The following is a 13,795-nucleotide window of genomic DNA, read 5'->3' on the forward strand; positions in this document are numbered from 1 at the left end:
CTTTTATAGTAGAGATACCTCTTGGGAGAGCTATCCATTAACAAAGAGGGATTATGGATAATTATTATTGATTATTCCATTGTACCCTTGAGAGAGAGTGTGTGTGAGAAATAGCCAAATCTATGCAAAACAATGTATCTATGAGTGAGAGATTGTGAGAGAAAGCTATGAAATTGTTGAATAAGAATACTATGTGATGATTTTCATTCAAAGTGGTGTATTCTCTTGTGTTTTTGTGGTCTCTTAATGAATTCTATGAAAAATATGAAGAGCATAATCTATTTTGTTCAAGCTAAATCCATGGGAGAATAAGTTGCATGAAGATTGGTGTTTCTTTTCCTTCTTGTGGTCATATAAATATAAAGAATATGCTTCGTGATGATACAATATAGATTTTCTTGTAATAGATTCCCAATTTTCTTGGTGTTCCTCCTGGGGCTCCAGAAAACCTAAACCAACTAGAGGAAACAGAGGACTTAAATCCATGATATAGTGCATGAGCTTGCAAAGTGGATGTGAGCTTCCAACTACTACCAAAGACTTTATTCCTAGTCGATCTATCGACACAAAAAACACCCTATTCATGACCTTATCAATCAAGTCATTCAACTAGTTCTAGAGATAATAAGGATTGTAGCAATTATGATGGAAAATTCACTAGGAGCCTTGAGCGACATCAATAGTTTCCAGTATGCTACTAACTTTGATATCTTAAACATAACCATTGAGGCCATGGAGGAAAAATGTAAACAATAGGAGCAAGGGAAAACACCCTCAACCAATTGTTGGACATCAACAATGATACCATACAGTAGCTTGCAACCATGCAAATAGTGATGGATAGCGTTTGAAGGATGTTGTCAAATGTGAAAGTTGTAGGATCCTCACATGATTCATTATCGGATCTTGTGCAACGACACCATTTTGACCATATTACTATATTGCAAGTAGGTATACACATTGCTTAGACCCTCTTAGCTAGAATAGGGAACACATTGGGAATAAAGATCAAGAAAAAATTCCATTAGTAGCCAAGCAATTGGATAAATATTACATTGGACACAACCCTTACAACTTCATGGAATAGTTTGAGAAAATTGCGAAGCAAATAACCTTATGGGTGACTCTAAGCAGGTGTGAGCATTAGGATAGTGTCTTGAAGAAAAGGTGCAAACTTGCTTCACTGGGCTTAGTGCCACTGTTAGTCATCCTCATAGTGATACTCATATCCATTATGTTAAAGAACCAACAGAAGACAAGGAGTACACTAACCCCTTTGTTTGTTACAATGAAGAGGGTCATCCTATCCTCATGGATTATAGGCCTATGCCAAGCATGATGTTAGAATGAGGAAGAGTGTGAGGAATGATCTAGCCTCAAGAAACCATAGCTTGCTAGAACTACAGACAACAAGACATGTATCCTCATGCTATCCCCAAAGAAAAGGACAATCTAAGGAGAATAAAGTAGACCAATGGTACCTAGAGTGTGGAATCACCCATATATTAGAGCATCCCCAAGCATGAATACATCATTCTAGCATTGAATTCTCAATGAATAAACATCAACGAAGAATAAATATTCATATGATTTCTATCCCAAACAGTGAAAGCAAGTTTGTCCACAAATGATAGTCAATGGTTGATGATTGCTTTTCCAAAATGATGCTAAAGACGGAGCCAAAAGTGTCGGAAGATGTGCCCAATAGCTAAGTAGAGACCAGGAGAAGTGTTGGTGCAAAATGGCCGAAGAAAGTTGAGCAGGACAAGCCCCCTAGAAAGCAAGCTACTCTTTGGGGCCTTCTCCTTTTGGCTAGAGCAAGAGCTATTGGGTTTAAACAAGATAATAAAAGACTGGTTTGTGGGAACTTCCAATAGTCACAATATGTGACTTGCCTTCCCTTTATTATTCTATCATAGTGAAGAATAAGAAATAAAGATGGCAGTGATGATAGCCACCACTTTTGCAGGGTACAGGTGTACATGCACTAAGTACAAGGTAAATACAAGCGGCTAGGCATAGGCGGCCTTTAATCCCACAGAGAGAGAGAGAGAGAGAGAGAGAGAGAGAGAGAGAGAGAGAGAGAGAGAGAGAGAGAGAGAGAGAGAGAGAGAGAGAGAGAGAGAGAGAGAGAGAGAGAGAGAGAGAGAGAGAGAGAGAGAGAGAGAGTGTGTGTGTGTGTGTGTTCTTGCAATTGCAAGCCAAGGGACACACACACACATACACACACATGTATGTATGTATATGTGTGTGTGTGTGTGGGAGTGTGGGTGTGTATACACACATCTTGTACCTTACATATATATCATATATACATATATATTAATAAACGTATATATGATATATATAACATACGATATGTATGTGTGTGTGCGTGTGTATGTATTACATTTGTTAATATATAGAACTAACATGTTAAATTATATATCGCTCATATTATGTATTTTAAAATGTAATTATTAAAACTTAAACTTTTAAAATGTAATCTATTTAATAATATTAGTAAATACAAATAATAACATTTTTAATAATTAAAGTGGATGAGCAGTTTTGGTGTCATGGGCATGTGAGCAGTCGGGGTTGCTCGATGTGTGTAGGCAGGGTTGTGGGCACCACGTGGTTGCGACCACAACACTTGTAGGCATTGCATCAGACCTCCTCTTAATATAATAAGAGGATTTTAAAATTTGAGTGATCTTGTTGTACCCTTACAAATGAGAATTATGCTTGTTAAAAGTTGAGTTTGGGAGGTTCTATAAAAGACATTGGACTGACTTAGACCAAAAATCTAAAGGTGTTATACATGAGCCATATTCATTGATATATACAAGGAAGCATTACACTTGAAAGTTGTTTACACACCTTAAACAAAGTTCAAGGCCAATTTTTAGAAAATAGGATTATCTCTAAAGCCTAGATCAAACCAATAAGTGTGCACTTCAAAGAAATTAGGATTAATATCTCTAGTGCTATTGTGAGATTATAATCGATAAAGAAATAAGTACCTTTGCATTTTCGACAATTTAGCATTATCTCGAAAATCGTCATCAAACTACAACTAATATAATCCTAAGAAACAAGTAAGCATGCTATTCATTCAATCAACACTATTAGTCCACAGCCATGTAGAAGGTAGTTTTATTTCCAGGACTACTTAGCTCTTATGTGTGCTTCATTCTTGAGAGTAGCACAAATAACTAAGAAATGATAGTCTTAGGTTGCAAAACAAAAAAAGAAGAAGCATGATTTGATGGAAGACATTAGAGCAAGTAACAACAATGAGAATCTTAGGATAAACCAACCCATTTGTAACAACCATTAGATTGTATGCAAGAGGTTAGCTAGAGGCACACAAGGCTTGCATAACACACTTGTCATGGTAGGTGTGGGATCACAACAGCTGGACAACTCACTGCACTTGTCATGGTAAGTGTGGGATCACAACAGTAGGGTGCAAAAAGGCTTGACATAAGGCAGTGCTGTACGTGAAAAGGTACGAGGACAAAGTTAAATCGTCTTGTGGTAGAAAACGTTGCCGTAAAATACAGACACTATCAGGCTTTGTACGACATTGGAAGAGTAAGTGAAGCCAGTGCGATCTCGTGGCCCTTCTGTTATGGAAGGTCGAGGTATCCAGGGTGTGATACTAGACGCAGATCTTCTGTTTGATGGAGGAATTTCCCTAGAGCCCCGTATTAAAACTGTCTTGGATCGTCTCTTCTACTCAGACCTCCATCAGGTATTGCCAAAACAATCATGAAAGAAATTAAAATGCTTTTGTGGAGGCATGGCTCAATTTAAATGTGAATTAGATACAGTAACGCATTGAAAGCTCCTTATCATTGTCTACTATTCTGTCTTTGTTTTGACAGGGCATTTTAGTCAATTATGGTGGAGGGTCAAAGAAGGTGAGCTGGTTTGTTTTCGTTATAGTGAAAATTTTCAGTGAAAAGGCTTTCAACTAATTTGTTCCTAGTTTCATTTCATGCTACAAACTTCGTAACTGTGATTCTCTTATAAGCATTGAGAGATATATGCATAAGAACCTCTAGAATGTTATCTGGAATCTTAAGACTCACTTTGTGATTATATTTATGTAGATAATACATTTTAAAATGTCAATAGATCACCCGCATTGATAATAAGTCTAGGGTATATTTATGAGGTGACTCTATAAGGCTTTCTAGGCAAGGGCATGTAGGATATAAAGTACCCCATATGATGCATTCCTAATGGGCTAAAAATGTTCTTGACGCCTTTTCAATTTTAATAATAATTCCCTTTGATGGGCATTTAGTCTTGCAAAAGTTGATTTGTTGACTTGGTTATATGACATCTTCAAACTTGTCATGCACATATGCAAAAATATACTTACACATATGAATTACATTGATATGCATGTCATAGCTCATGTTAGAGTTTCCATGTTTTAAGACAGGGGCGTAGGTTGATGGGGTGCCATCAATTCTTGGGCTACAGATTGTGAAGGCATGGCCAAGAGGACTCTACTCTTACTAGTCACTTAAGAATTAGGCACTCTCGATGTGGATGGATAGAGGGCGTGAGCTTTTGCTGTCTACTATGATGCATATTAGAACAACAAATTGTTTCATTTTGATGCAAGATGGACAAGTGGTGACATTAGAGAGAACAATTTTGTAGGTATCTTTGAATACTTGCTTTAAATTGTGCACTATACTTTTTGAGGATGGATTCTTGACGATGGATAGTCTTCTTTGGTGCTACATAGCGATTGAGGCCTAGACTTGTGGGGTGTTGATGTATTGATGCTACAATGAAAGCAGTCAAGACCTTCTTTGGCTCACTTTGCTAGATGCTTTAGTAAGGGATTTGCATTGTATGTCGCAAGGCATTGGGTTTATTGTAGTACTTAGGAAAAACATAAAGAGGCCATAGAGAACAATTGGACATGATTGTAGTGTACTTTTGTGCGTTGAAGAGGTTTTGCAGACGATTTTTGATATGGATGATAGGTTGAAGCTATTGGATCATTGGAACATTCATAGTGCATTCTGTGTGAGTCTTCTTCGAGCTTTCCATGGAGATATGTTAGAGGAAATGCCTAATTAAATTGAACTAGAGGTGGAGGAACTTGATGAGATCTTGATTCTTTTATGGATATTTGCACATAAGCAAATAAAGGTAAGGGGTAAAGTTTCGCTTTGCTATCTTGCATAGTTTTGGAATTATGCATAGATGGATGTGAAGTGGATGAAGGATGGTGACTTACCAGATCTACCGCAGTTATTGCAGCCTTACCTAGAGACATTCCAACTAGAGCCAACCTCTGAAACAAGTCCAACAGAGTGTAGATTTGGAGCCAACCTCTGAAACAGGTCCACCAGAGTGTAGATTTGGAGAAATTTTTGGTGCTCAAGAGGGGGGTACCACTTCCGCTCCCTCACAAGCAAATCAGCTCTAATATCTAGAAGACTAGAAGTCATGGTGATGCTATATACGTATTAGAGGTATTGTTGGCTGGTAGTATACCTACTTCGGGACTTCTATGATGAGTGGTCTATTGGAAGTCCGTGCAACAATGGAAGAGTGTGAAATTGCTGTAATAGACTGTACAACACAAGAAAGAAGAAAGATTGCAAAGATAGAGAAAAACACTGCAAACAAAGAACTCAAAAAAATGCTCGGGAAATGAAATCCATATACCAAGTCACGAGACAGTTGAACACAACAGGGAGTCACTGGTTGAGTGGGCATTGGCATTGGCTTCCTCTCTCTAAAAGGACTTGCAACTAATAGAATATACTGGCAATGATATCTAGGGAGGAGGCAGTCCGACTATAAATAGCCAATAAATAGGATCATGTTGGTCAACATTTGAAGAGCCAAGAAATGTAGACGGCTAGTCAAAATGGCCAGTGGTGCATAAAACGATGCAAAATAACTGGTGCTTACTATCCTTAGTGAAAAAGAAATGCGCAGCCCACCAAAACACAACTAGACTCACTCATGGCTTGATTGATCTGCTAACACCCTGTCTTAGATCTTGGGTGATCTGGTACAGTACAATGATACAATGATAATGACTCATCATAGTACATACAATAATGACCATTAGAATGGATAGTGGACATCCAAGTAGTGGGTGATCAAGCTACCTCCAAGGTGTCTTGGAGAGAACTGGATGTTGATGTTGATCATTCCAGCTCCTAAAAGTGGAGATGAATCATAGTAGCTCTCTATGTTTGTCAAACAATGCATGCCAAGTAGCATACGTGATCATCCTGTTGGCAATGCCTTTGAGCATATGTGACCACGATTCCCTGCCTTTGGCCAGATTGCCAAAGTGTCCCCTCATGTGAGCCCAAACTAGGAGCCAATCCCACTCTCTATAAAAAAATAGCCCATCATAAACCTAGATGCCAACGCCTACTCTAGGATTTCAAAACTTGCCAGCAATGCATTGGGAAATCTCTCTCTGTGGATCCTTTACACTTGTGTACCTGTGTAGATGAGTCTTAACTGCCCCACCTCACCATCCTCCCACCCGCCCACTTTGACACTAGAGAGTTGCAAGGGATGATCGCATCATCATCACTAGAAAATAGCAGAAGCAGGGGCAATGATGCCCTTTCTCTTTGTAGTAGAAGATGACCCCTTCCAAGCCTAAGCCTTAGCTTTGGCCTTAAGTAGAGGATTTGAATTGGGGTTGGCATCATCGGAGGATGATGACAACTCATTGGACAAGTATGTATTCTACTTCTTCTGCTGCTGCTTCTTTCATGATGCCGCTAACTCCTTGCAATCTTGTCTAAGTGGCCTGTCTTTCCATAGTGAAAATACTTAGCCTTCGTTTTCTTCTTTTTGCCACTCCTCTCTGAAGCTGCAAATACCTCATCATGGCCACCATGTCGAGATGGAAGCCTCCCTTGTAACCTCAAGGATGACTCATGCTCAAGCTGTATAGAGGACATATGAATGAGCTCATTGGCATTGATGATTTTTGGGCTTGTAAAGCATTGGCAACTCCATCAAACTTTGGAGAGAGCTTATAGAGTACAGTCCCCACAAGATGAGCCTTTGGAAGGGTGGATTGCATGTTGTACAACTATGTAACACGAAGCAAGAAAGATTGGATAGTATCTTTAGCTTCGAACTTCATTTGTTGGAGCTAACCATAGAGGGTTGTAGTTTGCATGGTCGATGGAGCCTCACTGATGTTGCCTAGGCTGAAAAGTGGTCGCAATGGACATAGATGATCAGCAATAGTAGTTGGTAGACCTACAACAGGAGAAAACAATATTCTAGGGCCTAACATGGAGCTCTGATACCATGTCCGAAGTGGGTGCAATGGTGGAAGTGTGTGAAACTACTGTAATAGATTGCACAACATAGGAGAGAAGAAAGATTGCAAAAATAGAGAAGAACAATGCAAAGAAAGAACTTAGAAGAATGCTCGGGAAATGGGATCCATATACTAAGACATGAGAGAGTCGAACACAACAATGAGTCACCGGCTGAGTGGGCATGGACACTTGTTCCTTGTCTCCAATGGGATGTGTAGGTAACAGAATATGTTGGCGATCATATTTGAGGAGGGAGCTAGATATAATAGCCAACAAATAGGATCAGGTTGCCTAGCATTTGAAGAGCCAAGGAATGTAGATTGCCAGTGAAAATTGACTAGTCCCCCATAAAACATGGCAAAATAACTAGGGCCCAATGATCCCAAGTGAAAGAAATGCACAGCCTAATAAAACACAACCAAACTCTCACGTGGACTGACTATTCTGCTAACATGGTCATGATACTCTAGTTGTAACAACTCGTGGGTACTTAATGCAACTATGAGTACTATATTGGAAAGTTTTTATGAAAGAAAAATTTAGTTTTCTTTTTGGAATACGTGGGTATGGTTTATAGTGGCAATAAAACAATTGCGAAGGTTGTGTGGAATTCTTGGCCACATGTATTGCCAATGTATGGTTGCAGTGTTTCAGTTACACTTGGATGCAATTGAGGACGGTTGCTATTTTTCAAGAGGGAGTTATGTGATAGGGATGTGATTTATCTCTAGCTCTTTAGGTGGATCTAGGACATTGCATGAGACATGTTGGACATGGGCTGGTCTACAAGTGATGAAGGTCATGTGAATAAAAAGTGAATTAATTAATGTATACATCTATGCATACATTTAGATTCATTCAATTTAAATGAATCTTAATGAAATTTTTGTTTAATTTTGTTAGCTTGCCCTATTTTGTATGTCAGTCTGTCATCTCCTGGTTGTGAACTTTTGTCAGAGTTTGGCAGGAGACTGAGGAGCTCTGTCAGTCTAGGGTATTGCTATTTTAGTGTGCATTTCTTTTTTGGGTGGTAGTCTGCCCAATTAGGGCATTTTTTATGCAGTGGGCCCATTTCTGGAGGTTTGGGGCTATATATAGCAGCCCTCCCTAGTCATTCTCACTCACTTCTCTTTGCAAATTCAGCACACACTGCTCCCTCTCCTCTCCGACATTGGTGCTGCCATCTTTTCCAGCCTGATCTGGTGCCCTCACTGATGCTCCGGGCTGCGTGCAGGGACTGATCAGTCCACAGCTTTGTATCCAGCATTCATTTCAGTCAGTGCAGTCTTTCTTCCTTCGTTTTCTGCTCTGTGTGTGTGTGTGTGTGTGTGTTCGTATTCCTACTTCCGTTGCACACTCTCGCATGGTATCATCGCCTAACTGAGAGCACGGCGAAGAGTTTCCATTGCAGCTACGGACACCCACCAGCCAGCAGTCAGCCCTCTTTCCACCTGGTGCAGCCGAGGCAATGCAGCCCTAGGCTGAAATGCAGCCAACACAATCTGCGTTTTTCTGTTCTGGTGCTTCTGCAGGTGGAGGCGTCAGCTTTCAAGGTGGTTGCAGCCTGCGTTTTCAGCAAACGCAGCCCTTTGGGAATTCGCAACAGCATCTGACGAGGAGGCGACTTCTTCTGGAGGACAGGCAGCAGTTTTTCTGTCCAGGTGGCAGATTTTTCTCTCTCCTTGTGCAGGTGACAGCATTTTCAGTGGTCTCCTTTGACCAGGTGACCCATTCTGCTTGTCTTTTGTTGCAGTTTGCTTGGTGATTACAGATTTGAAGGATGTCTTACCAGTTTTCAGGCGTTGATGACTTGGAAGAGGAGCTTCTTTCTCGTCACTCCTTTGAATGGAGACGTAACTATTGGGAGTCTCGTGATTGGAGACGGGATGAGTCCCCTCGAACCCATCCTTCCTTTGTCCATGTATCTTAGAGGGTTCCATCTACTAAGAAGGCACCATCGGATGTTCGCATGCTTTCCCTAATTCCCTCTATCTAGGTACCAATTCCCAAGGAAGACAAGTTGGATGGTTCCAACTATTCCCTATGGTCGTGCAAGGTGGAGTGCATCCTCGACACTTTTGATCTATGGGTGCTTATTTCTTCGGCTATTCCTCGTCCCGAGGAGGACCTTGATGATGGGGTCTCCATGGACCATGCTGCCTTCTTATGGGATCGGCTCGACTCTCGAGCCCGTTTCTCTCTCTTTATGAGTCTACAAGATTTTGTTCTTGTACATGTTTGCAGGTCGCCAACCGTGGCGGAAGTGTGGGCGAAGCTTGTGTCTTTGTATCAGCACAAGACATTTTCCCACAAGATCTCCCTTGAGAATAAGTTGCGGCTGCTTAGTCGTGATGCTTCTCCTTGTATGAAGGAGCACATCATGAAGATGGAGGATATGAGGGGTGAGCTTGCCTCTCTTGGACAGAAGATCTCCTCTGAAGACATGGCTATGATTCTTTTGACTCGGTTGCCATCTCCTCAGTTTGATGTCTTCTACACTAGTCTTATCACATCAAGGACCCGCGAGAAACACTTATGGGAGGAGCTTTCACCGTTTGTCTTGAGCATGACGAGTGACTTAGAGAGGTGGGGGCCAACGGATCTGGCTCCACCAAGGCTTTTACTACAGGTACAAGTGGTGGGAAGAAGAAGATGCAGAAGGAGAAGGCCAAGGACAAGAAGGAAGAGAACCAGAAGGATTCGAAGGAGAAGAAGCCCAAGTGCCCACACTGTGGAAAGGGTACTCACCGCGAAGAGAAGTGTTGGCAGAAGTACCCCCATTTGAAGTCGAAGGAGAAGGATTCAAAGGATTCGAAGGCTATCCCCGCTAACATAGGGTCTGCCTTCGTACATTTGTTTGAGGTGGAGGATATGGCTCTAGCTTCTACCACTCAGGAGAAGCCTTGGCTTGTGGACAACGGAGCATCTTCTCACATGACTTTTCAGAAGGATTGGCTTCAGGATGTACGTTCTCGAGGGGGCACTGTCACCATTGGTGACAATTCTACTGTCCCTATTCGAGGCGTGGGGACTTTACCTTTGTTCTTAGACAGGTGGCCTTCTTCTATCAAAAGTCCTTTATGTACCCGATTTGGGTTTTGACCTCTTGTCTGTCCATGGTCTTACACAGCTCGGTACCCGCTTCATCTTCACCCAGGATGCAGTCACTGTGGGAGGATGCTTCTACAGGTGCTGCTCTTTGGATAGGTATACAGGAGGGTGGGCTCTACAAGCTCACAACCTTAGCTGTGAGGGCTTCCCACGAGCTTGGGTTGCTTTGGCATGCTTGTTATGGGCATCTAAATCTTGATGCAATTCCGTGGGCTTCTCGGAGGAAGATGGTGGAGGGACTTCCTGATTTCCCTCCTCTTCACACTTTATGCCCCAATTGCTTGAGGGGCAAGCAGCATAGGCAACCTCACCCACAGGTTGCTTCCAGGAAGGCTTCTTCTCCACTAGAGTTGGTTCATATCGATCTTTGTGGACCTATGGGCACGGCCTCCCTAGGGAAGGCCAAGTATCTGATGTTGATTGTTAACGACTTCAGTCGTTATGTGTGGCCATATTTTTTGGAGTACAAGAGGGATGCGTACTCTCGATTTTGCGAGTGGAAGGTGTTTGCCGAGAGGCAAACTACTTCCAAAGTTCGTGGTGTCTGAGTGGATCACGGTGGTGAGTTTACTTCTCACCTCTTCTCTCAGTTTCGCAGGGGTCACGGTATTCGGGTGGAGTATTCCCATCCGAATACACCATCTGAGAATGGTGTGGTGGAACGTGCGTATCGGACCATGGTGGAGATGGCCCGGAGCATCGGAGTCTTCCTTCTTCCCTTTGGGGTGAGGCAGTGGCTACTGCGGTTCATATCCACAACCGTTCTCCGACTTCGGCCTCACAAGACATGACTCCCTCTGAGGCTTTCTTTGGGAGGAAGCCTTTTGTGTGTCGCTTTTGCATCTTCGGATGTGATGCCTATGTCCATGTGGACAAGAAGAAGAGGTAGACAAAGTTCGACTCGAAGTCACAGAGGCTTATCTTCGTGGGCTATAGCACGACCATGAAGGGCTATTGGCTCAACGACCCCACGACACAGAAGATTGAGGTGAGGAGGGATGTGATCTTCGATGAGGCTGTGGCCTCTGAGGATCCTAATGATGGTTCTCTTACAGGTGATACTTCGTCATCGACTGACCCTCCCCCATCTTCTATCCCTCTTCTTCCTTCCAAGTTGCCTCTTAGCACTCCTTTGTCCTTGGCTCCTCTCCCTCCTCCCCCTCCTCCTCCTTCTGTACCCTCTATCGTGGCTTCCCTTCCACCTTTGACGGACGTGACTTCCTTGTTGAGTTCTACTACCTCTTCAACCTCCCTTCCGGAGTCTTCTAGGGATACTCAACTGTTAGAGGGGGAGTCTTCTTCTGATGAGGAGGATCTACCTTCCACTGGTGAGGGGGAGTCCCTTCACAGATAGGTGCTTTGGATCATGTATGGAGAGGGGGTCACTTTTTCTGGATGGAGTGATTCTGATTGGGTTGGTGACGTGACTTCGAGACAATCCACTACAGGTTATGCATTTTCCCTTGGATCAGGCGCTGTCTCTTGGAGCAACCAGAAGCAGCCTACTGTGGCTCTTTCTTCTACAGAGGCCGAGTATCGGGCCTTATGTTTGACCACTATGGAGGCAATTTGGCTCTGTCATATGTTGGCGGACATTGGTTTTCCACAGCCAGGACCTACAGAGCTACGCGTGGACAACCAAAGTGCCCTTGCCTTGGCTAAGAACCTGGTGTTTCATGCTCGCACGAAGCACATTGAGGTTCAGCACCACTATGTTCGAGAGCGGATCATGGATTAGGAGCTGGCGATGGTCTACTGTCCCACGGTGGACAATGTGGCTGATCTCTTCACGAAGCCTGTCTCAGGCTTCTTTGCTTCATCACATGTGATTGTTAGGTCTTCAGTCTCTCCCAAGATCTAAGAGGGGGTGTTAGCCTGCCCTATTTTGTATGTTAGTCTGTCATCTCTTGGTTGTGAGCTCCTGTCAGAGTTTGGCAAGAGACAGAGGAGCTCTGTCAGTCTAGGGTATTGCTATTTTAGTGTGCATTTCTTTTTTGGGTGGCAGTCTGCCCAAATAGGGCATTTTTTATGCAGTCGGCCCATTTCTTGGGCAGTCGGCCAAGTTTAGAGCTGCCGCCAGCAGGTCGGTCAGATCTGGAGTTTTGGGGCTATATATAGCAGCCCCCCCCTAATCATTCTCACTCACTTCTCTTTGCAGATTCAGCACACACTGCTCCCTCTCCTCTCCGACATTGTTGCTGCCATCTTTTCCATCCTGATCTGGTGCCCTCACCGATGCTTCAGGTTGCGTGCAGGGACTGATGAGTCCACAGCTTTGTATCCAGCATTCATTTCAGTCAGTGCAGTCTTTCTTCCTTCATTTTCTGCTCTCTGTGTGTGTGTGTGTGTGTGTGTGTGTGTGTGTGTTCGTATTCCTACTTCCGTTGTGCACTCTCACAAATTCATCATATTTGGATGTGGATATAAGTTTTGGGCTGGGACACTTAAATTTAACAAATTAACCGCTGAATAATTAAGTTTTGATTTAAATATACAGTTTAATTCAAAGCTGAAAAAATGAAGAGTAGGAGAAATAGATGAAAGGTGGAAGAATACAGCTCTTTTCATACACGAGGGCTCTATGCGGGTGGATCTTGACTACCATCAGTACTTCCATTGCCTACTATTGCTGGCCATGCCAGCCTACTACCTAGGTGCTGGTCGTGCTGTCCAAAGTGGTGGTGAAGCTAATATAAGTGCAGATGGGGATGTTTTCCAGCTTGGTGATGCTGTTTTAGGGCAAGCAATGGCAGTTGCAGGTACGTGATGACTGATCTTGTGTAGGCGATGCTGTCCAATACTAAACGATGCACTTTTAGTGCTGCTTGAATGGTTTTGGAGCCAATCCAGGCTTTCTTGCAGGATTTTGTGCTTTTTTGTTGGGAGTGGTGGCAGCCGAGAGAGATCTATTGCAAGAGATTTTGTCTCAGAGGATTTTCTGGCAAGATGTAGTTTTGGGGGATCGGTCTTCTTGTGCATTTGAGGATCCACAACTGTTCTCAGATTTGGTGTTCTTGATCTCGGCTAGTGAGAGTAGTCATAGGTAGTTGTGTTTTGGCTTTGAGTAATGATAAATAAATACGGCAAGGGGCACATGGCTTTGGGGCCAATCTTTCTTTACGTCTAGGTGTAAGAGCATTCTAGCTCCATTGTTTGATTTGCTTTTTAATTGCTGAACTTCCATATTTAAGATTGAGTGTTGTGCAAGTAAAAAACAATAATGCAAAAACTCTCAATGCAAAACACAAAAACACAAACACAAATAGAGAAGAAAGAGAACTTTGAAGTGAATGAATCAATGCTGTAAATGATGGAAAGAGTGTACAAGATGCTCAAAGGTAGGGCAATTATAAACACCC

The 13,795-nt window shown here is 42.7% G+C and overlaps 1 protein-coding gene across 14 annotated transcripts in view; it reads left to right on the forward strand.

Annotated features, from left to right (window-relative positions):
- Positions 1-3,303: 3,303 nt before the first annotated feature.
- Positions 3,304-13,795, forward strand: part of ITPK4 (inositol 1,3,4-trisphosphate 5/6-kinase 4) — a 145,814-nt gene continuing 135,322 nt past the window's right edge. For 10 of the 14 annotated variants that reach the window (XR_015689478.1, XR_015689473.1, XR_015689472.1 and 7 more), the window contains exons 1-2: positions 3,306-3,739; positions 3,873-3,908. Coding sequence is in view for 4 of the 14 variants with exons in the window: in XM_087671452.1 (XP_087527578.1) it covers positions 3,617-3,739; positions 3,873-3,908 (159 nt within the window). In the remaining 10 variants the exon portion in view is untranslated. Of the gene's footprint in view, positions 3,740-3,872; positions 3,909-13,795 lie in introns of all 14 variants that reach the window. The other 4 variants (XR_015689479.1, XR_015689480.1, XM_087671455.1 and 1 more) reach the window with 2 other exon arrangements.

Source organism: Lygodium microphyllum, chromosome 29, assembly GCF_053477565.2.
Source record: "Lygodium microphyllum isolate KBCC chromosome 29, Lygodium_microphyllum_v1.1.10, whole genome shotgun sequence".
Taxonomy (NCBI): domain Eukaryota; kingdom Viridiplantae; phylum Streptophyta; class Polypodiopsida; order Schizaeales; family Lygodiaceae; genus Lygodium; species Lygodium microphyllum.